Here is a 23,606-nt window from a genome sequence, read left to right as displayed (position 1 = left end):
GGAGGAAGCTACTTCTTCAATTCCTAAATCTAAGGAAAATGAGTCTTCAAGTGGTATAAAGTAACTTTTAAATCTAATAATGATGACTATTCACGTTCTAGTTAAAAAAAATGTTTTAAATGTTTGGATAGGGGACATATAGTAACTGAATGTTCCAATATGAGAGCTATGATGTTGTTAGAGAATGAGGAGTACATTAATGAGCTTTGTGCTAGAGAATCATCTGAATCAATTAATAGTGGTGAGAAGGACACGAAGTATGAAGTATTACCTTTAAAGGGAGATCTTTTGATGGTTAAGAGGTTGTTGGGTAGTATGAATAAAGAGGTGGATGAGACCCAAAGAAGGAATATTTTTCATTCTAAATGTATGGTCATGGGAATTGTGTGTTTACTCATCATTGATGGAGGAAGTTGTGCAAATGTAGCAAGTAAACAACTGTTGGAGAAGCTTAGTTTGGTGACATCTATACATCCTAGTCCTTATGCTTTGCAATGGTTAAGTGCGGATGGAAAATTGGTGGTGGATAAGAAAGTGAACATTGCTTTCTCTACAAGTAAATATGTCGATGAGGTAGTATGTGATTTGGTACCTACGAAGACTAGTCACTTGTTGTTGGGAAGACCTTGGAAATATATAGAAAGGTAACCCATGATGGACCTGGCTCTCCTTGGACCGATATTTCTATGGATTTTGGTTTAGGAATTCCACGGTCCAAAATAGGAAAAGATTTTTTTTTTTTTTGTGGTAGACAAGTTCGCAAAGATGACTCACTTCATTCCAGTGATGACGCTTACCATGTGACCAATTTATTTTTCAAGGAAGTGGTGAGACTACATGGTACTCCAAGGACAATTATGTCGGATAAAGATGTAAAATTTGTTAGCCATTTTTGAAAGGTATTGTGGGGTAAGCTAGGTACAAAACTTTTCTTCTTTACAATCTGTCATCCTCAAACGGATGAATAAACTGAAGTGGTAAATTAAACTTTTTCTCAACTCCTTAGATGCTTTGTAAATAAAAATTTGAGAACTCGGGAGGAACAAATACTTCATGTGGAATTTGTTTCTAATAGGGTAGTTCATTTTAATACTTGTAAGTCTTCATTTGAGGCAGTCTATGGTTTTAACCCTCGAACTCCCTTATATTTGTTACCTTTTCCTAATAGTAATTCTATTACTAACGAATATGGTCTTGCCAAAGCTACTTTTGAAAGGAACTTACATAAGGAAGTGAAGGTATAAGTTGAAAAGAAGATAAAGAAACTGACTTCTAAGGCTAGGAAGAAGATGAAGTTTGAGCTCAAAGGTTGGGTGTGGGTACACGTTAGGAAGGAGAGGTTTCCTTCCAAAAGAAAATCTAAGCTCTTACCAAGAGGAGATGAACCATTTCAAGTTCTTAAGAGAATTAATGATAATATATACATTGTTGATCTACCTAGTGATTATGGAGTGAGTTCTAGTTTCAACATTAATGACTTGTCTCCATTTGATGTAGGTACTAATTTAAGGACAATTTCGTTTCAAGAAGGAGAGAATGATAGAGGATTATCCCTTGATCTTATAGAAGAAGAATTTGAGGAAGAGCCATTGTAATTCAAAGGACCGATGACAAGGTGAAAGAGAAAATACTTGGAAGAACAAATCTCCTTGAGGATCATGCTCCATAAAGATTGGAATTTAAGGAACATGAAGATCGTGGCTTGAAGAGCAATTATACCACTGTTTAGGCAATTAAAATTATTTGTAATTTTCTTTTAATTACAAACAATTTGTTTTTCCTTTTAAATTTTCAAGTTATTTTTTGGTCTAGTGTTTTTGGGCTTTCTTTTAGGGTTTCTTAGGTGGCTTAAACATTTGTTCATATAAAGGTACACCAAATACATATGCAGACACTTTGAGTCATATTATATGCACTTACATTCTTTGAGAGAAGATTCTCTTGGTTCTTGGATCAAAATTCTTGTTCTTATAAAAAATTAACATCTTTGCAGAAAATCTTCACATGACTTATCAATCTACCAGATTGTGTCAGGATTATATCACCTTGTCAACTTGGTTTGACTTGAGCTTGGACCAACATGACTCTACTAGATTCGGTCTAACTCAGCTCAATCTATATCATGACCAACTCAACTTGACTAAGCATACTTGACTCAAAATAAAATTGACTTGACTCAATTTGAACTTGAATTGACTTGGTTTAACATAACTTATTAACTAAAAAAACTTATAAATATTAAAAATTATTTAATATCTAAATAGGTTTTTGAATTTCATGGTAACTTATATACTTTATTAAAAAAAACCATTAAATTTAAATTGTCTAGTCCAAATAAAACATTTAAAAAAGTAAATTAATTTAAAATTAGATTAATTGAATTGAATGTACTTGAATATAAACAACTTTTACAAAGAAAGATACCAAATTTGTACAAGATTAACTAATGACATTGATGTTGTTGTATTTGCAATGATAAAGTTTATGTTGATGGCAAACAAGAAGAGCCATAGAGAGATGTAATGAAGAGGAATATGTCTGATAATGGTACAAAATTAAGAGGCCATCGAATCATGGGGGCAGTTTGGCCTACATGTATGTGACCTAGAATTCTTTGGTTGCCAAGGGTAGATCTATTTAGAAACCTCAAGTCAATGTACTTATATGTTTCTCTATATGTGATGGGTATATTAGGGCAAGTGAAGTATTTGATGAAAAACTTTGGGTAGAGAGAGAAATATCTTGTACTTGATTTGTTTACTAAAAATCTAACAACCCCATGTGTTAGATTCTTGCCCTATAACTAGGATAAATCTTTACGAGTACTTGTAGATGCACAGCTTTGGAAGTGTATGAAAGAATAGTGTGCACATGAACCCCTCTACGATTTGCTTTTCCAGCTTAAATTCCTCTTCTCGTTGGCTATAACTTGATCAAAAATTAAATTCCTACTTTATTCTATTTGCATAAATATGAAATATATGCTTTTATATACCTTTAACCTTAGACAACAATATCATTGTATACCAATTATATATTATGTTTCACTTCCTTCGAATCTCACTCTTCAACGATTGATTGGATATCTTCATAACAATTTGTTCGTACTGTTACAAAATCACTCAATCAAGGACGTTGAAAGTGAAAAAAAGAAAAACAATTCCAATTATAAAACTAGTACTTTCATTTCTTCGTTGAAAGTGAAATATATATATTTTTTTACATATATAAAACATAATTGAAAGAATATACGCAGTTAAAAAATTCATATTATTTTTCTCAATTACATTTCTTCCAAGAAAATATTTCTATCCAACAATACCTACATATTATGCCAGTAAACAAACGTATATGGTGTAAAACACTAAAATCAAAGACATAATATTAGCCAAAGAAATGAAAATATATAATAATTAAGAAGATTATTTAAGAAGTGAATCATATTAAATATTTCATGTTAATTACAGATAAAATAATTACAGATATTTCGTATATCACTTGTTATCAAATCATCTATATAAATATTTAGTTCATATTTAATATATAAGTTCATTTTTAAGTATTGTTTGTTGTAAAGACTAAAATTTTGTCATAATTTTATTTTGAAAAGGTGTTTTAAGTTTCTGAACAATGTAAAATTATTAAGTTAGGTTGAGAATCGTTGAAAGTCTAAATATGAATTAAAATTTCAAATTGAGTAGAAATGAAAAAAAAAAATAGAATAGTATATAAAGGTGAAAGATCTACTAAACCTATTATTTTAAGGTTTTGGATAGAGAATTATATCAATTATTTACATAATTAAATCCATATCTCATTAATATTGATATTTTTTCAGAGAACTTTCTACTCGATAAATCCAACCGGTTATTATAACACTATGTATGGTTAAGCCATTGAACACTTTATTAACATAAGAATTTTTCATTTTGACTATAGAGCTCACAATTTGTTACCTTTATCTATTACTGGACATATACGTGTTTCCGCATATACAAAGAGTTAATCATCTTCTTTTGTTATGTGTGTGTGTGAGATAAAAGAGGAACATGTAAAATGATGTATTGCTAAAGAAACAAGTTGAGTGGTGGGTGAACAGACAAGGAATCGTACTATTTCACATTTATGCCTTTCTAACATTTATGCATGAAAAGTAAAAGGAAAACATTATACAATCTCTGTTTAATCATAGACATTAATTAACAAATTAGGACGTTTCGGCGTTTTATGATTAGTATAAAAAATAAATAAAAATTACAAAATTTATGAATTAAAGTTTAAATTAGTCTACCAAGATTTTAACTATCCAATAAATTATTGTCTAAATTAGTCTCTAATAGAGATTAATTTAGATTCAATAATTGTAAGTAAAACCTTTTGATAATTAATGTTAAAAACTAATTTAAACTATAATTTACAAATTAATTTAGATTATAATTCACAAATAAGTTATAATTTTTTATTCATAATAAAAATTATTTTAGATATTAATAATTTTTAAAACAAAAAGTATTTAATTTTATCAGTATAGTGACAAATTATTTTATTTTTTAAAATTAATTATTATTTAATAATTTCTTAGTGATATTTTCACCTCAACTAGAAAATGATAAGTTGAAATAAACTCTCGACATCTGGAATCAAGTCTATCACAAACAATTTACATACGACATAACTTTAATATGTTTAGGGACAGAATAATGTATATTGAATTGGAGTTAATTGATAGAAATTTTCTTACCAAAGTAGGTAAAAGTTCTCCCACAAAGGCCTTGAACCCTAGCCCTACATTAATTCTTGTCCGTGTCTAATTGGAAGCACTTTAAATACAACTTTTAGATTAACATTGTTTCTGTTTAAATTATTATTGATCCTTTTTTTACTGAATTTCAATTTTATTAGAAAAACACATTACCAAAGTCCATTAAACTAACGACAAATATCTCGTAAAACATTGAGTTACATTATTAGGAGAATTATTATTAAGATACTAACAAGAAAGGTATGAGTATATTAATTAAAAGAAAAAAAGAAAATTAGTCAAGTTGATTTAATAGAGTGTGTTTAAGTAGAATTGGTTTAAGGTTGTCCTTCTTTGTTTTAAAATGTTTCGGTATAATTGATACGAAGATCAATTGTTCTTTCTTGCTATGTTCTTTTTTTATTTTCAATCATCTCCTTAAACGAAGTTCACTCTGATGGGGTTATTGATTTATATTTATAGGACTTGTAATTGTCAAACTCCTTAATTAACTATTAATACAGTACATTTTTAAATAATCAAATCCAATAATCAATAATTAATGATCCATTAATACCTGCTAACTCGGATCGGTGTATATTTTCTATAGTACATATATAATATATAAGAGTGTAAGCTGTTGTAAATTTGTGTATGTTGTATTTGTTCAATATTCGGTCAAATGGTAATGAAAATCCAAATTCAAACACCATGAAAGTATTTTATGTCATTTTGTTCATAAAAAGATAAGAAGATATTAACCCTTATAACATATGGACAGAAATCTTACAAATTTTGAAAAGGATATTTTAGCGTGACAGGTTCAGAATATGATTGAAAATGAAAAGAGAGATGAAAATTAAAGTACGTAAGTACACAGAGAGATTTTAAAGATCTCGGGTTACACGTTTCGAAAATTCGAGAGCATGATCCTAAATTAGGGGGTTGCTTATAGAACGTGCGTACCCTTTTAAGTACACACAAAACAAAAACAAAACAACTATACAATTCTTCATGACATTCAATGCATATCAATTCAATATATATTTAGAAAATTAATGTTCTACTCAATCTTCCAATAAACAAGTAATAATTATTATAATTCAAAATCGGTTTAAGTATATCGTGATGTTAGAATTAATTATTATATTAAATATTGTTTGATTTAAAATTATCTTTATATTATATTGAAGAATTGGAGAAAAAAAATTATTTAAAATATTGATTTATAAGAGAGATGAAACTAATGGATATGTCAAAATAAAAATTATAAAAAAAGTATGTACTAATATAATAAGATAAATTTGTTTTAGCTGTTTTATAAAACGAAAATTATGTTTATATCACTGGAATATGCTGTGATTAAAATTATTATATGTTGCTAGGTCTGATATTATCTATAAAATTTTCACATACTTGAATTATCTGCAAAACGTGTATACTTATAGGTATATATAAAAAGGGTTGGAATTAAATGTTAGTTTTTTCTAAAAAGAAATATAGTAGAAATTTGGTATAATGAGTTATAAAAGAAACTCCAAAACATTTTAGTCATCACTTTAAATCTAAAGCCATCTAGTTATATATTATCTATCTTACCAATTTTTTTTATAGCTTTTCAACTCAACATAAATCCAAAAAAAGTAAAAGAAAGTATTTGTTTTTTTATATATAAATTGATTGACTTTGATCTATATCAAGGAATGAGTTTTAAATCTAATTTGTTCTATAAAACCGATTTTTACATCTTATTTATATGTTATAATTTGACCTTATCTATAATTTGATATAAGATATACAACAAAATCGAATCTTATTTATGTGTTATAATTTGACCTTATCTATAATTTGATATAAGATATACAACAAAATCGAAGAAAAATGAGTGAATCTGAATAAACATAAACACTAAATGGAAAATACTTTCAAACAAGATGTTTTGAAAAATGGTATGGAAAGTTTCACAACAACTTGAATTACGGACTGAAGTTTTGCAGTCCAAAAATAATTGTATGTGGTGATAAAAAGAAGAAAAGAAATATGAGGTTTTGTTATGATGAGCAGCACGTTTACCCGTTTACAGTTCCACAAGTTAGAAGATGAGAAAGTAGAGAGACACAGTTTAATTAGTTTGGTTTGATATCCATATTCTTAGCTGCCTAATTCCCTATTATAGTCTTGTCCACTTGCTTTGACAACTTGCCTCAACCCATTCTCTTGCACTATGAGAATACCCTATATATTTCAACCCACAAAAGAAGAAACACCAACCAAAAACACAACACAAAACACCAAACACACATCAATTCATTTCCTTCTCTATGCCCCTCTCTCCCTCTTCCATGGCCTCAATCCCACACTTGTATCCAAACTACACCTTCACTACTCACGATCTTTCAGAGTTCCCTACCCCACACATCACTTCCAACGCCTCACTCATCGAGAATACCATCTGGGCTGCTCAAGATACCTTCATTCCTGTGCTTGATATCAACAATGGTGCACTTGATCATATTGTGTCACTGGATTCTGATACCATGCCTTGTGCCAATTGGATGCCTTCCTTCTCTGACCAAGTTGGGGGGCTCTCGGATTTGGCCATTTCAGACTGCAAAATGGGCTTCTATGGCGGCTTTCAGAACTTCAACGCCAGATACCAGCCACATATTGGGGACTTTGGAGAAGAATGTTGTGCGTTTCTCGAGGATGTTAAGCCACCTCCATATCCTAATGCTGCAAGAGAAAACTGGGTATACTTTTGTTCCTCCATTTCTCCTATTGTTTCATTCGTAAAGAGTCTTTCTCTTATAATTTTTTTTTATTCTTTCTTTGTTTCATATGTCAATGTTTTCACTGCCTGCTTAAGAAAATAACAGATACGAGGTTTCATTTTATTGAATGTTGGTTTTGAAATTGATGACAGGGACTTCAAGGTAATCAAATACAAGCAGTTGAAGAGCCAAACATAAAGGTAGGAAGGTACTCAGAAGAAGAGAGGAAAGAAAGAATTCTGCGATATTTGAAGAAAAGAAATCAAAGAAACTTTAACAAAACCATCAAGGTCTTTTTTTATATTCTTTCTTTCACTCAGAGACACACTTATACATGACTCTCTTTTTATATTGTATCTTTCTGCATAATCTGGAATATGAATTTCACTTTCCATTGACCTATTTCCACAGTACGCATGTCGGAAAACCTTAGCTGATAGGCGAGTCAGAGTTAGGGGAAGGTTTGCAAGAAACAATGAGCTTTGTGATGAAGACATGACATCAAAAAAACACGAGAATCATCATCACCACAAAGAAGACTTCTACGGTGGTGATTCTATCCAGTTCCAGGTAACTTTCCTTCTCTACTGTTAAGATGGATATCAAGAAACCACAATCAAAATGCTGTACACACTTTTAACCATAACCTAATAACAAACTAAATGTTTTAACCAGTAGTACACTTTTTATACTATATATATATATATATATATATATATATATATATATATAGACATGTTTCTAGTCCTTTCGACACTAGAAAATATTGAACAAAAAACAATTCTATTTACTTTATTTTAAAACATAAAAAACACCCAATACTTCTCCCAAGTATGTAAAATGTAAAAAAAGTTAAAGTTTGGATTTTTCAATGGTTTTTTTAATGTTGTCTTTCTTACTTAAACACTGAAAAGACATCAGAGAATCTGGTTTCAAAAATCAAATTTATTAATTGATTGTTGTTTATGCATGCAGTTAAAGAATGATGAGGAAGATTGGCTGCAAGAGGCTATGGCAAGTCTAGTTTATTTATCTCAGTCTTCACCAGAGGATATGTAAAATAGGTAGCATGAATGATTATTCCACATGGGAAGCTGTTGTTATAAGCAGATGTGGGTTGAAAGGAAAGTGAATAGGAGGAAAAGGAGAAGAGAGTTAATTAATTTGTAATTGTACGCTAATTTGTTTTGTTTAAGGATTAATGACGTAGATGTAAACTCTAATTGCATGGGGGTGTAACAAAGCAGAGGAGATGTAGATTTGTTGATGTTAATTTTATAGGCATCTCTTTGTTAAGGAATTGGATGGGCCTAGTTTGACTGGATACTTGGTTTGATTGAAGCTATAATATTCCATACAAGGGACTTTATGTTTGAGAAGACACAAATATTCCGATCAAAATAGCTTATGAGTCACTATCTCTCCAACTGTTTGGAGTCAATTATATCCATTCATCTCATTGTCATCGTCATGATTACTGAAAGCCACTAATCGCAAATTCTACTTCCCTTTTAGATTTACATTTACTTTCATTACCTTTAACTTTTCATCTTACAATAAATACTAAAAGGGATAATGATATTTTGACAACATTTTTTTTACAACATTTAAACATTGATTACGTATCAATCTGTGATTGGTCAAAAATTACTCCACAATAATGTTTATGATTATTATTATTGATTATGAAGTAATTTTTGACCAATCACAGATTGACATGTAATCAATGTTCAAATGTTGTCAAAAAAATATTGACTAAATATCATTATCCTACCAAAAACTAATCTCTCTTCTCTCTTTTTTCGATACTTACTATAATATTTGTTTGTTTGCTGTATAATATAACCATTAGTTACTTTATGGATAAAAAAGAGTCATTAATTATTTGTTTACATGTTTCTCTATTCTGTTAATATAATTAAAAGAAATTTATTTATTTACTTTAAATTACAACATTTTTCATATTATTAATTACTTTGTATTGACTTAAAGTTCGCTATACACATTACAAAAAGTTCTGCCAATCGAATATATTTTGTATAGTGAAGGAGATTGAATTTTATGCCAGAGTATCGTACATGTTACCAAAAAAATACATAACTAAGTTAAATAAAAAGAAAATACAAAAGGAAATTTTTGACTGAACTTTTAGGTGGCTGTTCATATACTAAGTAATATTACTATTGGTGTTTTGTTTTTAGTAAGGAAAACTAATTTTTCTCAAATTTGATAAAAGAAGTTAATCCCAAATATATTCATCATTCGTAGACAGAAAAATATGTTATACATATTTAATAATCTGCCTAATTCATATAAAAGTTTTAAGTTTAATAGGATTGCCATAAAGAAACTTTAGAGTATAAACATTATTATTGGTGTAAAATGATGCTTTCATATGTGTCTTTTTCTTTATAAATAATTTCCTTTTGATAGATATTCTGACCTTGAAGTTTGGACATGATGGTGGAAATGATAATTATTAGCTTTTCTGTTTACTTCTGGATGCCAATCTTGTGTATGGGAAAGACGAAAAAGAAATTATTCTTGTGGAATATAATGTAAGAAAATTTAAAAGACAAACACCTACGAATATTAAAGGACAGAAAAGAAAAAAAGAAGAAGAAGAAAATACACATTTTATGTACTACCATAGAAACCCTACTATGTTTAAGGAACATTAATGATTTAAAACAAAATCATAGAGAAGTAGGTTAATTATGACTTGGTTGGTGTAAATATGAGATTCGAAATATAGCTAAACTTAGTTTATAGTTCAAACGATTCAAACCAGTCCACTAAACTTGTTATGCGTTGTGTTTTAGAAATTTGTTCATAAACTTTCCATTAAGAACTTAACAGCATATATCCCAGAAAGTAGACTTCAACGGACATTATGAATCCATATTAATATTTTAAAACCTTATCTTCTGATAAACGAAACCCTAGTTTGGAAAGCACCCAATATTTTTGTGATTAAAGCCTAAAAGTGAAAAGTGTAAAACCAGTTGAAAAATAATAAAACCAGGAAATAATTCCTGTTTGTGGTTAATTACTTTGGAGTTTATCTATCTCTATCATTAATTATAAATATTGATAATTATGTGTATTTTTTTTTTTAATTTTATTCGTACTTATGACATGGTCTATGTTCTGTTGTTATTTTTTTTTAATTGAGAAAGAATTTTAATTAAACGAAGCTTTTATTTTATAGTTAATTTGATTTGGGCAGGTTGGACAAAATTTATGCATTATCCTTTTATTGTCGTTAGTGTGGATGTATAAAAAAATAGGTTGTTCGTCCAAATGATCTATGGAATTCAATTCCAATTCCTTGAAGGCCAGATGCCATGGCAAGAACATATATGCTCCTCTGGACCAAGCAAGCATCTACAAAATAGTAAGAACGAACTTTATGATATAAGTTATAGAATATTAAAAAATATTTAGGAATTAATTGAAATTTTGTTATGTATGTTATCCTTAGACATTAATTCAGATTAAGAGGTGTTTTAAAACTTTTTAAATTCATTAACTTGGTGGAACAATAGAAGAAATTTATTTTAGGAATACGTTAAAATTAAGTCGATGAAATTGAGAAATCTAGCTAGAATTGCAAGCAAAGACTAAATGAAAGAATTATATATAAGCTTTTGTCACTTTCATGATAAGGACTGTTACCAATAACATAATACTAGTTCTTTCTCCCTCTTTCTAATGTACAAAATCAGAATTCTGAATGTTAATTATGTGATAAGTAGGTCACATAGCTCCAGATGACAGCACTGTTAGAAAAAATGTTGGAGTGTGGCCCCCAGCTTCTTGAAATGTCACGTTCTTCAATCACCTATTTCTTTGTATCATATTGCTTTTCTAGGAACTATTAACTCCTATGCTTCTTATAGTGGTGTCATTATCATAGTTATCTTGCTCTCTCCTTTGTCATCATGTTCAATCAAGACTTTTCTGACATACACAAACTTAGTTCGATATTTAGCGTAGAAATTCTGTATTAATAATATTCACAGAGTGTAATATATGTATCAAGAAAAGAAAAGACCTAGTAAATTTTAAGGAAAGTGAAGTTTCTAAGAATGACATGTCACAAACATGTCATTGGTTAAAGCAACACATGACATACTGTGGTTGATTCCTAGATTAATCAGTCAGAACTCAAAAGTAATTAACTTCTGGGATTTTAACTTGGTGGAGCCTGCATTCTACTACTACAACCAAAAGCTTTGTAGTCAATAATGGATTGATTACTAAGCTATATGAGCACACTTTATGTGATTGAAAGTGGTATATAGTATGGTCCTTTTCAGATTCTACCTACAAGTATCCATGTTCCTTCTAGATCTTCACCCTAATCTCTCTCTCTATATATATATATAAGTGTGAATATTTTTGTATGACTTTTTTCGCATTGCGTTCAACTTTTTATGTTGATGTTATTGGCAAGAAAAATATATCAAAGAGTTACATCCACTGTAAATACTGTATTGAGATTGACAAAATTATCGATAGAGAAAAGTATCAAAGGAAAAAAAAAGTATTGAAAAAGGAAAAAGCATATATGTAAGAAAGAGCAGCGTGAAAAAGAAGTTATTAGTAAAATTTGTATTAAGAGATAACTTTAGGACCCTATAGAATCAATGTACGGTACGCTTCTCTTATGTTAGTCTTCGGTCCTTGATTAGCATCTAATCCTGTTTATGCTTGTTTAAGCAATGCTTATGCATTCATTCGGTTGGCCGTGGTTTCTATTCAGTAGGAGTGTTTGCATCAATCCAAATTATATGAGTTGGTTTATTATGGATTTGAATCAAAAATAGGTTATCTTATAATTCGGTTCAATTCTTGATGAGTCAAATTTTGTAATTCGACTTGATCTATCATGAGTTGATTATTTAGTCGATTGACTTATTTACAAATATTTTATTTTTGTAATTTATTTTATATATTTATTATAGTATAATAAAAGTGGATTGACTTGATTTATTTATTTTTTATATTAATGAGATCAAACGTTCATCTAATTTTTCAAATAGTTTTATAATGATAGTAGTTGAAAATTAAAGTGTCAACCCATATACCTTCACACACAAATAAATTAAACCTCCAAACTATTTAAATATTATTGAACAACATTACAGTTTTTAAAAATATTAAATTGTGAACCTATATAATTAAAAGTAGTAAGTAATTATAATAAAAAAACTTATAAAGAAGTGGTAAAAAACCTAACAAAATGTTTGCTAGAAATAAAGACACCTATTTTTCAACACCACCAGGGAGGTGAATTCGTGATTTATAAAACTGTGCACTTTTCAATTTTTTTTTACAGAATTAGAACGATCTTAAAAACTTTCTTGCACTATAAGTAAAGTATGTATGCAATGAAACGTAAAGAGATAGAGAAAAAATATCAAATACAGTTTTTATCCTAGTTCGGCCTTAATGTCTACATCCAGTCACCCTTCCAATCAACCTTGATTGAAGGATATTTCACTATAATGATTAGAGAATTACACCAAAGGTTTTACAATAAACACACTCTCACAATGTAAACACCTTTTCCGCTCAAACAATCAAATATAGAAACGAATACACCTACACACACAAAACCACACGTTCTTGCTGCAAAATCCCTTTGAGAAACCCCTCTCAAAGTCCAAGAGCTCCTCACTCTTCTTCCTGCTGCGCACGAACAGGGAATAACACAATCAACAAGTGCATAATCCTTTTCTAATCACATCAAATACACCTCAACAGTGAAAATAGGATCAGTCAATGAAGCTCTCAAATCTCCTCTCAAGAACACTTCAAATTTCTTCAAAATCTTTTCTTCTTGATTCTTAGAGCGTATGTGCAATCTGTAAAATCTTTCTCAGATAAAAAAATGTCAGTTATGAAATTGTTCAAATGATCAAAAGTAACATATTTTCAAGCAATGCATCAATTTATACTTTTAACATATATGAGACGCAAAGTAATCAATTACGTTAGTAATGTAATCAGTTACATAAAAATAAATGTAACAGTATTACAACAAACTCAACTCTTAATTGAATGTACCATTAATGTAATCGATTTGCATTTAATGCTAGTCAAACATTTTTAAAAATATGATTGTTAAAGCAGTTATGACTAAGCTGAAAACAGTTTTCAAAAGATAACAGACTTAATTGATTACATAAAGTGTGTAATCGATTAAGCTAAACATTTAAACAGATTTTGAAAACTTTTTCTCTTCAAAAACTCCTCACAACACATTTGAAAATGATATATGCAAAGACACGATTTTTAATCAATTTAACAACTAATGTAATCGATTCAAACTTGTTGTTTTTGCCATAGTTCAAAACATAAGCTCTCTGATGACCTTCATTGATTACTACAATCTTGTAATCGATTATGTCATGCAGATATGCTTTTGTGTTTGTGATTTTCATCAAACAGAAACATACAGTTTGGATACAAAGATATAATCACATCATAATCACCGTAGTATGCAGAAACAATAATATGTTCAAGATATGCATTTATCACAATAAGCATACACATTTCCACATATGTATTTCTTCACACATAAACACATTTCTATTGTGACATTAATTACAACATCTATGTGTTGTTACTATCAATGTGTTGTCATCATAAAAAACAAACACAACAGGGATTGGATTCAACCATCACATTGCTCCCCTATCAACAATCTCTCTCTTTTTTGATGATGCACAATCATAATTAATAAAACAACCATGATGTACAATACACAATTAGAAGTTGTTTCACATATAGACACATATATGTCATACAAATTCAACTATCTCATTCAAGTTCAATTATTTCTCCTCCTTTGTGCATTAGCAAAAAAAAGGGAATTCTTGCATACAACATAACTGAAACTCAGAGACATTTAATCGCATAAAGATGCATCAACTCATGTTAGCATAGAAAATATAATGCTCCCTCTATCAGCAATATGTAATTCACATGATTTTAATTTCTCCCCATTTTAACATGTGAGCAGGTCTTCTAACATAATGCTAAGCTCCCCTATCAATATGCATATCATATTTCAGTATTAGAGTTGCATGATAGAGATATAATAGAGCATGTATCACTCAAACATTTCCAAGCAGTGTATCAAAATATATTATAGATATCAAAGCATTTTAGATACAGCTTGAATCTAAAGAACTTAGTGTTAGCATTTTAGATGTCGTCGCTGCCTCCTCTCGCATTGTGCTATCCTCGCTGTCTCTCGCATTGTGCTATCCTCGCTGTCTCTCGCATTGTCGTTGCTTCTCGCACTATCACTACCTCTCACCGCTGTCGCCGCTACCTTTCTTTTTAGGGTTTTAGATTTTAATCTTTCTGTTATAGTAATATTTTGGGAGTGATTATTAATAGCTCCAATTTCTCTTCCCATGTTTTTGATTTGTGTTATATTGATAAAGGATGTGATTTGATTTATGGATTTTGGTTGTGAAGATAAATTGAATTAGGGAACTAAAAGATGAATTTTGTTATAATTGAATTGAGGAACTAAAGAGTTGTCAATGAAATATTTGATTGCAATTTTGGGTGGAAAATTTAACTATGTTGATTCACAATAGAATTAAAATTAAAGTATCTTGAATCTAAAAACAAATTTAAAAAGCTCAAAATACATATAGCCTATTTTTTACTAGTGAACACATGTTGTGAGTCACCCCTTCCACTCAATTTTATTTCTTATTTTATTTTCCCAATTTTTTTCCTCCTCCTATATTTTTAAAATAAAAAACACCTACCTTTTTTTTCAATATTAGTATTTTATATAAAAGTACATTTCTTGATTTTAATTTTAAAAATAACCACCATATTTATATGCTTTAATTCAATATTTTATTTTTTTCTAACTATCTCCTCCCTTATATTTCAAAAAAGTCTAAAATTTCTTTTTTCTCCTATATTATTATACCTAAATAAAACTACATTTATCAAAAATTTTAAAAATAACTAATTAAAATACAACTTTATTCAAATTTTTTCTTCAAACTTATTTATTTCTTATTTTTTTTCCTTACTGTCCAAAATTTTAAAAAACAAAAAGGAAACAGAAAACACAGATCAAAATTTGATTTTCTGGAAACCAAATTCCAACTAACATTTTGACGAAATCCTAAACCATCAAAAGTTTGAATTTTCTCCTCCAAAGACGAAATTCTGAATTCAAAAAGATCATGAATAAGATAAACTTTAGCGCAGTTGAAAATTGAAAACCTAAAACTTCAGGCATCAATAAACATATTTATTCCAAATATTTTTCCAACAAACCACACATGGAAGTTATATTATACTCCTTAATAAAACTTTATTTGTCATAGAAATTAAATATCCTTTTATCGGGATAAATATTTTACATGACTTATATAAAATACGAAGACAAATTAAAAACAAAACTTCAATTTTTAAAAATATTTAAGAAAAACATATTAAAGTATCCATTTTTGCTTTTCTACCCCATAGGAAAGTCAAACTAGGAAAGAAAAGGACATACAAAAATGGTCAATATTCGGTGCTATAAAGTCATGTGAGAGTTCACATTCAAGTCCAACTAGAACATCACTGAAGTAAATTTAACACAAACTAGCGTAGCTTGTTTTTTATCAACGCCAAATATATTTTTAACTCAATTATTTACGTGATAATTTGTGATTAATTTGTTTTAATATACGAATTAATAAAATAGTGATATTTAATCTGTTGTCAAAAAATTATTAATTGTTTTTTTAAAATATCATGATCGTTTATCAAATTTTCTCTATGCATATAGTTTTACTAGAGAGAAAATAAAATAAAATTAATTTTATTAAAAAGAAAGATTAAAGCAAATGGGGATCACAAGCAAGCATTCTTACAGTCGTAAGAAAGCACTAATACACAACATTCTCTTTCCTCTCTAAGTTGACCTGTTGGCATTATCATTTATAATGGATTTCCATCTCAGTGCCACGTGTAAAACCTTAGGCTTTGTATTCATACCTAGGAATTGGAGTTTGCCCAAAAACATCATTTAGAATAACCCAATAAATTAATAAGAAATTAAACCACATTATATTTCTAAGAAATCGACAACCACAAAACATTGCATGGTTATTATTATTTTTAGCTATGTTATGTTGCATGGTTTTGCAATCGCATTAAAATAGAAATGCATATCGCATCAATCAAAAATGCAAATGTGAGTGTATTTAATGGTAACACGAAAACTTTTATAAAAAAATATAAGTTCCTAAGTTGCCCTTAACGAATTTGAGTTTGGGATATGGACTTTAAAATCTAACTCAATCCCATAAAATATCTGATAACAGATAAAATATTATGTTTAACAAACAATAAATATTGTTAGGATAGATTCTAATCATAGTTTTGATACATATTAAGAAATGGAGAAATGGATAGTCTAATTCAACTTTACAAAATCGGCTTGTCAGTTAAGACTTGCACTTATTTATATGTTATAAATTAATCTTATCTCTAATAATTTTTAACACGACTTTGAAGAGATACAAGTGAAGTCTTCTGTAAGAATGATATTCATTGAATTCATTGTCCCTTCACGGCAAAGGAAGGCAAGATCATGGTGAAGTGGAAACAAGTTGATGAATTTGAAAACATTTTTCAATTGTTGTCTTTATGTGTGTTTGAGACTAAACCCATAATACAGTATCGAAATCAAAATAATGAAGGAGTAGTTTGTTGTAAGTGGCAAATGCATATCGTATCATATATACGCCTCCAACTATGCCCCACAAAACCTTAAGAAGAGAAGATAGCCATACACACTGGCCCCATTGGATTTGGCAAGGAAAAAATAATTATAATTAGTTGACTATTATTTTTTATATTTTTTTAATAAAGTTACTCAAACCCAAAATATGAGGACTACGTTGTTATCAATTTAGAAAGTTGTTTGGGTGACCACATGTTTACACCTCGAGCACTGAACTTCCAATAAAAAGAAGAACAATGTTGTATAGTACAAGCAAGCATATCAATGTTGTAATCATAGCTATGTATATGGGGCCAAAAGTAACATGGTATAAAGCGTATACCACACCAAGATTCTTACAATCCCTGACCAGAAAAATATCACAAAATCTTCATCCTAGTTCTTCAAATTCATATAGCTGTTGTTAAGTATTTTGTTTGTACTATACGAAGTTTCTAATTCGGCTACATAGGATGTCTTCATATAAAAACTATGTTTAAGGTAACCTATGTTTATTCTTGTTGGAAATAAAAATGATAAGAAATAGGTTTTATGTCTTAATAAGTCTCTATTTTTGTCTAAAATCTCAAATAGGTTCCTTTCTTTTTCGGCGTCTCAAATAAATTTTTATTTTTTTAAAATTGAATCAAATATAGCCTTTCTGTCAAATTGAGATGACGTCGTTAAGAAGGGTATGTTGACCGTGTAGTTTTTTATTACGTGGCATTAAAAACGTAACTGAATTGTATTTTTTTAATTTTTGAAAAAAATACACTTCAGTTACGTTTTTAATGCCACGTAATAAAAAACTACACTTTTTACCCAAGGCTTTGCTACTTCGGGTCTTTTAACCGAAATGCATGAATCCTTCAAATTAGTGCCTCAGTCCAATTGGTTAATGATGCACGTAAGTATGATGATATTGGGTTATACAACTCTTTTATGTCATTAATATCAGTGGCTATTTTAGTCATTAGTAAGACTTTTTTTTTTTTTTATGAATCCTTTTCTTTTGCCGAAATCAAATACACGAATATGAATGATAAAAATATTTTACATGAATATGAATGATTCAACGACTCTTTTTTAAATACAAAAATATTCGTATAAAAATTATATAGAATATAAGATTCAGTTATTAATTTAGGATTTTTACATTATATATTTAATAGATTCTAATAGAATTATTTAAAATTATTTTATTGAATGTTTAGTAAANAAATATTGTGTTTTAATTGATTCTTTGAATCTNGACAATTGACTAAAATTTGGTTATTATGGTTTCGAGTAAGCTGCTATGGTGAAATTGGTAGACACACTGCTTTTAGGAAGCAGTGCTAGAGCATCTCAGTTCGAATTCGAGTAGCGACATCTTTCTTATCTTCTAAACAAAAAGGTATCTTTCTATTTGATTTAGTTTTACAAAAATAAGGACTCAATTGTGAGACGTCGAAGAAAAAGAGAACCTATTTAAGATTCTGGACAAAATAAAGACTTAGTCATCAAACCTAAGAAATATTATAGTCTTAAAATAAATAGAGGTGAGTGGAAACAGATAATTGGGTAAGGGTAGAGTTTTGCTTACTGCACCCCATGATTATTATTTGTACTCCCATATTGATTACTTTACTTTGTTACACCACCTTCTGTCTCTATTATATTGTAATTATTGTTTCCACTGTCTCTTCTTCTTTGATACATTTCTTATCACATCAGGATTTTCTTTTTAAGAGGAAAAAGAGAAAAAATAAAAAATAATGATAAGATGACATTTATATTCAATTAATATATATTATAAAGATAAAATAGTTATAAAAAATAAACATTTATATTTTTTAAAAAATAATAATAAAAGATAATAGCATTAAATAAAAGTAAATGATTGTGTATATCAAAGATTATTTTTGAAAAAAAAAAAGTATCATTCACGGAAAAAGAAAATAAAATGTTGAATTCGGTTAAAAACTTGTTTTGGAAAACTCAGTGTGTTTTGGAAAAGTTTTCCAAAAATTTTGTTCAGAAATTTTATTTCGAAAAACATTTCATATGTTTTGGAAAATTTGTTCTAATCAAAATTGTTTTAGAAAGTTAGTTCTATAAAGTATATAGTATATTATAAAAATCTTCGTTTAGAAAATTTGTTTTGGAAAGTACGTTCTAAAATATATTTGGAATTAAATAATCTGAAAGTCACTATTGAAATATTAAAGAATAAAATCATTTAAAAACAGACGGAAAATGGATTTAGAATAACAAGTGTTAATACAATAAAAAGAATAATAATTTAAATTAACATTAAGAAATGAACCTGGAAGGATTTAAAATTTGCAAAACCAAAGGTACAAGATCAAATTACTCAAAGTTAATTATATATTAATATTGTTTTTCCTCTAAAATACATACATTACAATTGTTAACAACCAAATTCATGCTCAATTATCTCAATTATTAACATAATTCACAAAAAAAAAATAACAATTAAATTTTTTGCAGTAATTATCATTTTTTTCATTATACTAAAAACAAGATAAATGAATTATTTATCTTTTTAAACTTACAAGAGTGCAAATAGTAATTATGGGAGTGCTGGAAGGAAAAACTGAAAGGATAACATTGTGGAAGTGTTGGAAGAAAAACCGGAGAATAACACGGGCTTGGAGTTGCTGATCTTACAAGTTTTACTTGGACCCATTTACTATTTCATTAAGAAGTTTTATTCTTTATACATCGCTTTTGCTATTTACACTCACATAAATATATGTTTACAATTCCTTTTATTGATATGATCAAGTATACCCTTTATCAAGAAACAAATATGACCGTCAAACCCTTTCCTTTCAATTCTTTAAATTTTCTGTATGTTTTTCTTATTAAGGATTTTACCTTAATTCCTCTCATTGCATTTTTCATCAATCTAGTTATAAAATATTTTGATCATTTCAGAAAAATAAACAAACTTGACGTATATTTTTGTTATTTTCATCTTTTCAGAAAAATAATCTTTGGAGAATTCCCGAAAGTATTTTTTGAAAATTTTTCTTAAAATACTTTTTCTAAAAGTGTTCTTATAAATTCTTTAAATTAAAAAAAAAATAGACTTAAACCTGTGGTTGATTTTTCATTATTACTTGGTTACATTACTATTTGTATTTAATTAGTGAAAAAGATAAATGGAAGAAACGACATAAAGACAAATAGGATAAGTTTCTCTCAAAGATTTTATCCCATACCAAAGTTATTTGACCAAGTCAAACTCGACTTATCAGGTTATTCAAAAAATAGAAAGAATTTATAAGAAAAATAAGATTTGTGCTATGTACTTAAAACAATTTTGCAAATATCACAAAATCAATACTTCATAATGACAATTAAACATAATTTAAATAACTTCATAACCATTAAAATTTGTAAATCTAATTCAACAAACTCTTCTACAAAATTGAATAACATACACCTAATATTTATTCAATTTAATCAAGTTTCACCGTAAAAAAATAGACTAATTTATATTCAAAATGAAAATAAAATTAATTTTTAGAATATATATATATATATATATATATATATATATATATATATATATATATATATATGATAAGATAAGATAAGATGAATGAATTTATAAGAATATATGATTTATAATTATCTTTTGGTTTTGAATTTGTTGTTGTCCACTACAACTCTCACGAGTAAGTCTAGATTCTAGTCTAAATCCAACAATAGGAATATCAAAACAAATTTGAAAGCTTAAATCAAAATTCTGCAAAACATATATCACAAAAAGATAAATTGTTATTAGAAGACCTTACATTATATGCTTGGATTGTAGTCTACTATAAAAGTAACATAAAACATTTAGAAAACAAGTTGAAAGAGTAGAGTCAATTTGTTGCTTAACTTAATTACTAGTGGTTTACTTTAGATTTTAACCTAAACTCCCTTGAGGTTTTGAGGTCTTTAGACTTCTTAATCTTTTCAAAAATTTCCATGTAGCACGGAAAGGTGTTAATACCTTAGTCAGTCCTTAGATCTAGTGGTCCCGACTGTAAAGCCTAAGAGTAAAAAAATGTGAAGTATACAAATAACATAAATTCTGGTCAACAAATGAAGGTGAAGTCTATATTATAGAATATAGTTATCCAAAAATTAAGAATAACAAAATTATTAATATTTTAGTGCAATCACTTTACCAATGCATTAAAGATGAATATAACTTTATTCACTTATGATTAATCAAGTAGTTGCAAAATCAAACTACAAAATAATAATAAATAGTCCAATACTTTGATATTAAGGGATATATAATACTTAAAAAGTTTAATAATTCGGTAATTGCAATATTAGAAAGTAGTATACATGATCGTCCTTCTTTCTTTAACTATTATCGTAATTTTTCTATGAATATTAGAAATGATAAATCAAGTAATGTAATAAAATTATATGTACAAATTCTAGATGAAATTATATATGAGTTATTAGGTTCAATACAAATAATCTATAGAATTTATTATAAAGTTACAAAGATAGATTATAATTTTCACCAAAAGATGAGAGAATATTTGGAAAAAGAAGAGATTGGTATTTTAAAACATTAAAAATACAACAAACAGAAAACTTTAGAGAAGAATTTTATAATTACCTAAGACAAAATGAAATAAATTTATACTTCTCTAACTACTTTTCAAATTAAAGTAAAGACAATAAATATCAATAAATCTTTATGTCCACTAAACAAGACATCCAATAATTGGACAACAAGGAATTATAATACATTTCAGAAAAGATATAGAAATAGAAGCTAGCCCTTATAAAAATGTTAAAAGTGAATACAAGCATGTACAAGTGAAAGATATTAAAAAAATTACATTTCCAATTTAATTATTCAAATACAATATTAGATATTATGTCAAAACAATTAACAAAAATAGAAAATAAACACAAAAAGAAATTTCTATGAGTTCAAAAGAACCTATAAAACCAATATATAAGTTATTCAACATACCAAAAAAAGAATTGGATTCATAAATATGAAAAAGCAATAAAAATTTAAAAATAGAATAATTAAAGAAAAAATTTGATCAGCTAAACAAAACATTAGTAAATATATTAGAAATCAATATATCCAAAGCTTAGAAATTATTATCCTCGAACTACAACTACTATGTACAATTTGAAGGGACCGGAGAACTAGTACAAATTGCCTTCTTTGAAAAAGAAATAACTAAATTCAATCTAGATGGAATGAGTGAACAAACTATTTTAGATTTGACTAGTCAAATGACAATGTAGCTACTTCCCATATTGTTATAGCCATTGTACAAGGATTCATTGGCCAATTGAAAGGTTAGTAGGATAATATTTGTCCAAAACAAGATAAATTAGCAATCCTCAATATTGTAAAAACTGAAACAAATCAAGAAAATGCAGTCTCGACATTAATTTACTAAATAATTCAAAACTTTGTATGACATTCAAATATCTTTAAAGAAAGGTCTGCAAATCAATTAGCAAGCCTCTATTGCCAACAATGTCAGATTATAGATGGTATAAAGATGATTTTTTGTCAAAAGTAACTTTAAGAGAAGATGGTTTTGCTGGCTTTTGGAAAGAAAGATTCTTACTTTTTGATGAGTTAATCTCTTTGAGATTTGTACAAATATTTTTCGAAGATTAGTTTTCATAAGTATTTTCTCATATTTTAGAGAAGATCTTAGAACTTTATAATTATAATATATTTTTGTAACTTTATAATAAATTCTATAAATTATTTGTATTAGATGTGATAATTCATCTATAATTTCATGTGGAATTTATGCATATAATTTTATTGGACTACTTGTTTTATCATTTCTATTAAAAAAATTGGAATAATAGTCAAAGAAAGGAGATGTAGATTACTTTCTAATATTGAAATTATTGAATCATTAAACTTTTTAAGACATATATCACTTAATATCATAAGTATTGGATTGTTTGACTTTGCAGCTACTTGAATTAATCGGAGTGAATAATGTTATATCCATATTTAATGTGTTGGTTATTGCTTCATAAAACTCTTACATTTTCACACACTTTGAATATGACTCTTACTTTCAACTCTGGAGAGACACTTATTTATAGATACAAGAGAGCATACTAGAAACATTAGTTTTTCTTCTTTCAAACTTGTCCTGATGAAAAATCTTGCAAGTCTTTTTTATCTATTTTCAAACTTTAATTATGAAAATGTTGTCACATCTTCTTTTCTTTTTTAATCAAATATATCATATTGATTAAACTGGAAATATATATATATATATATATATATATATATATATATATATATATATAT

At 27.9% G+C, this 23,606-nt stretch overlaps 1 protein-coding gene across 1 annotated transcript; it reads left to right on the top strand.

The window, feature by feature from the left end:
* The first annotated feature begins 6,975 nt into the window (after window positions 1-6,975).
* LOC106761508 lies at window positions 6,976-9,005 on the top strand. The gene is made up of 4 exons (XM_014645064.2): window positions 6,976-7,491; window positions 7,665-7,802; window positions 7,924-8,082; window positions 8,488-9,005. The coding sequence occupies exons 1-4, from the start codon at window positions 7,063-7,065 to the stop codon at window positions 8,569-8,571; spliced, it is 810 nt and encodes a 269-aa protein (XP_014500550.1). The 5' UTR covers window positions 6,976-7,062; the 3' UTR covers window positions 8,572-9,005.
* The last annotated feature ends 14,601 nt before the right edge of the window (window positions 9,006-23,606 follow it).

Source organism: Vigna radiata, chromosome 5 (genome assembly GCF_000741045.1).
Source record: "Vigna radiata var. radiata cultivar VC1973A chromosome 5, Vradiata_ver6, whole genome shotgun sequence".
In the NCBI taxonomy this organism is placed as follows: domain Eukaryota; kingdom Viridiplantae; phylum Streptophyta; class Magnoliopsida; order Fabales; family Fabaceae; genus Vigna; species Vigna radiata.
This window is presented reverse-complemented; position numbering and strand designations above follow the sequence as displayed.

What these genes read in the sequence shown, in the direction of transcription:
- LOC106761508 (XM_014645064.2), top strand. Translation starts at nt 7,063, where the DNA reads ATGCCCCTCTCTCCCTCTTCCATGGCCTCAATCCCACACTTGTATCCA. An exon ending in ACTTTAACAAAACCATCAAG is followed by an intron (nt 7,803 to 7,923) that starts GTCTTTTTTTAT and finishes CTATTTCCACAG; the next exon opens with TACGCATGTCGGAAAACCTT. An exon ending in GTGATTCTATCCAGTTCCAG is followed by an intron (nt 8,083 to 8,487) that starts GTAACTTTCCTT and finishes TTATGCATGCAG; the next exon opens with TTAAAGAATGATGAGGAAGA.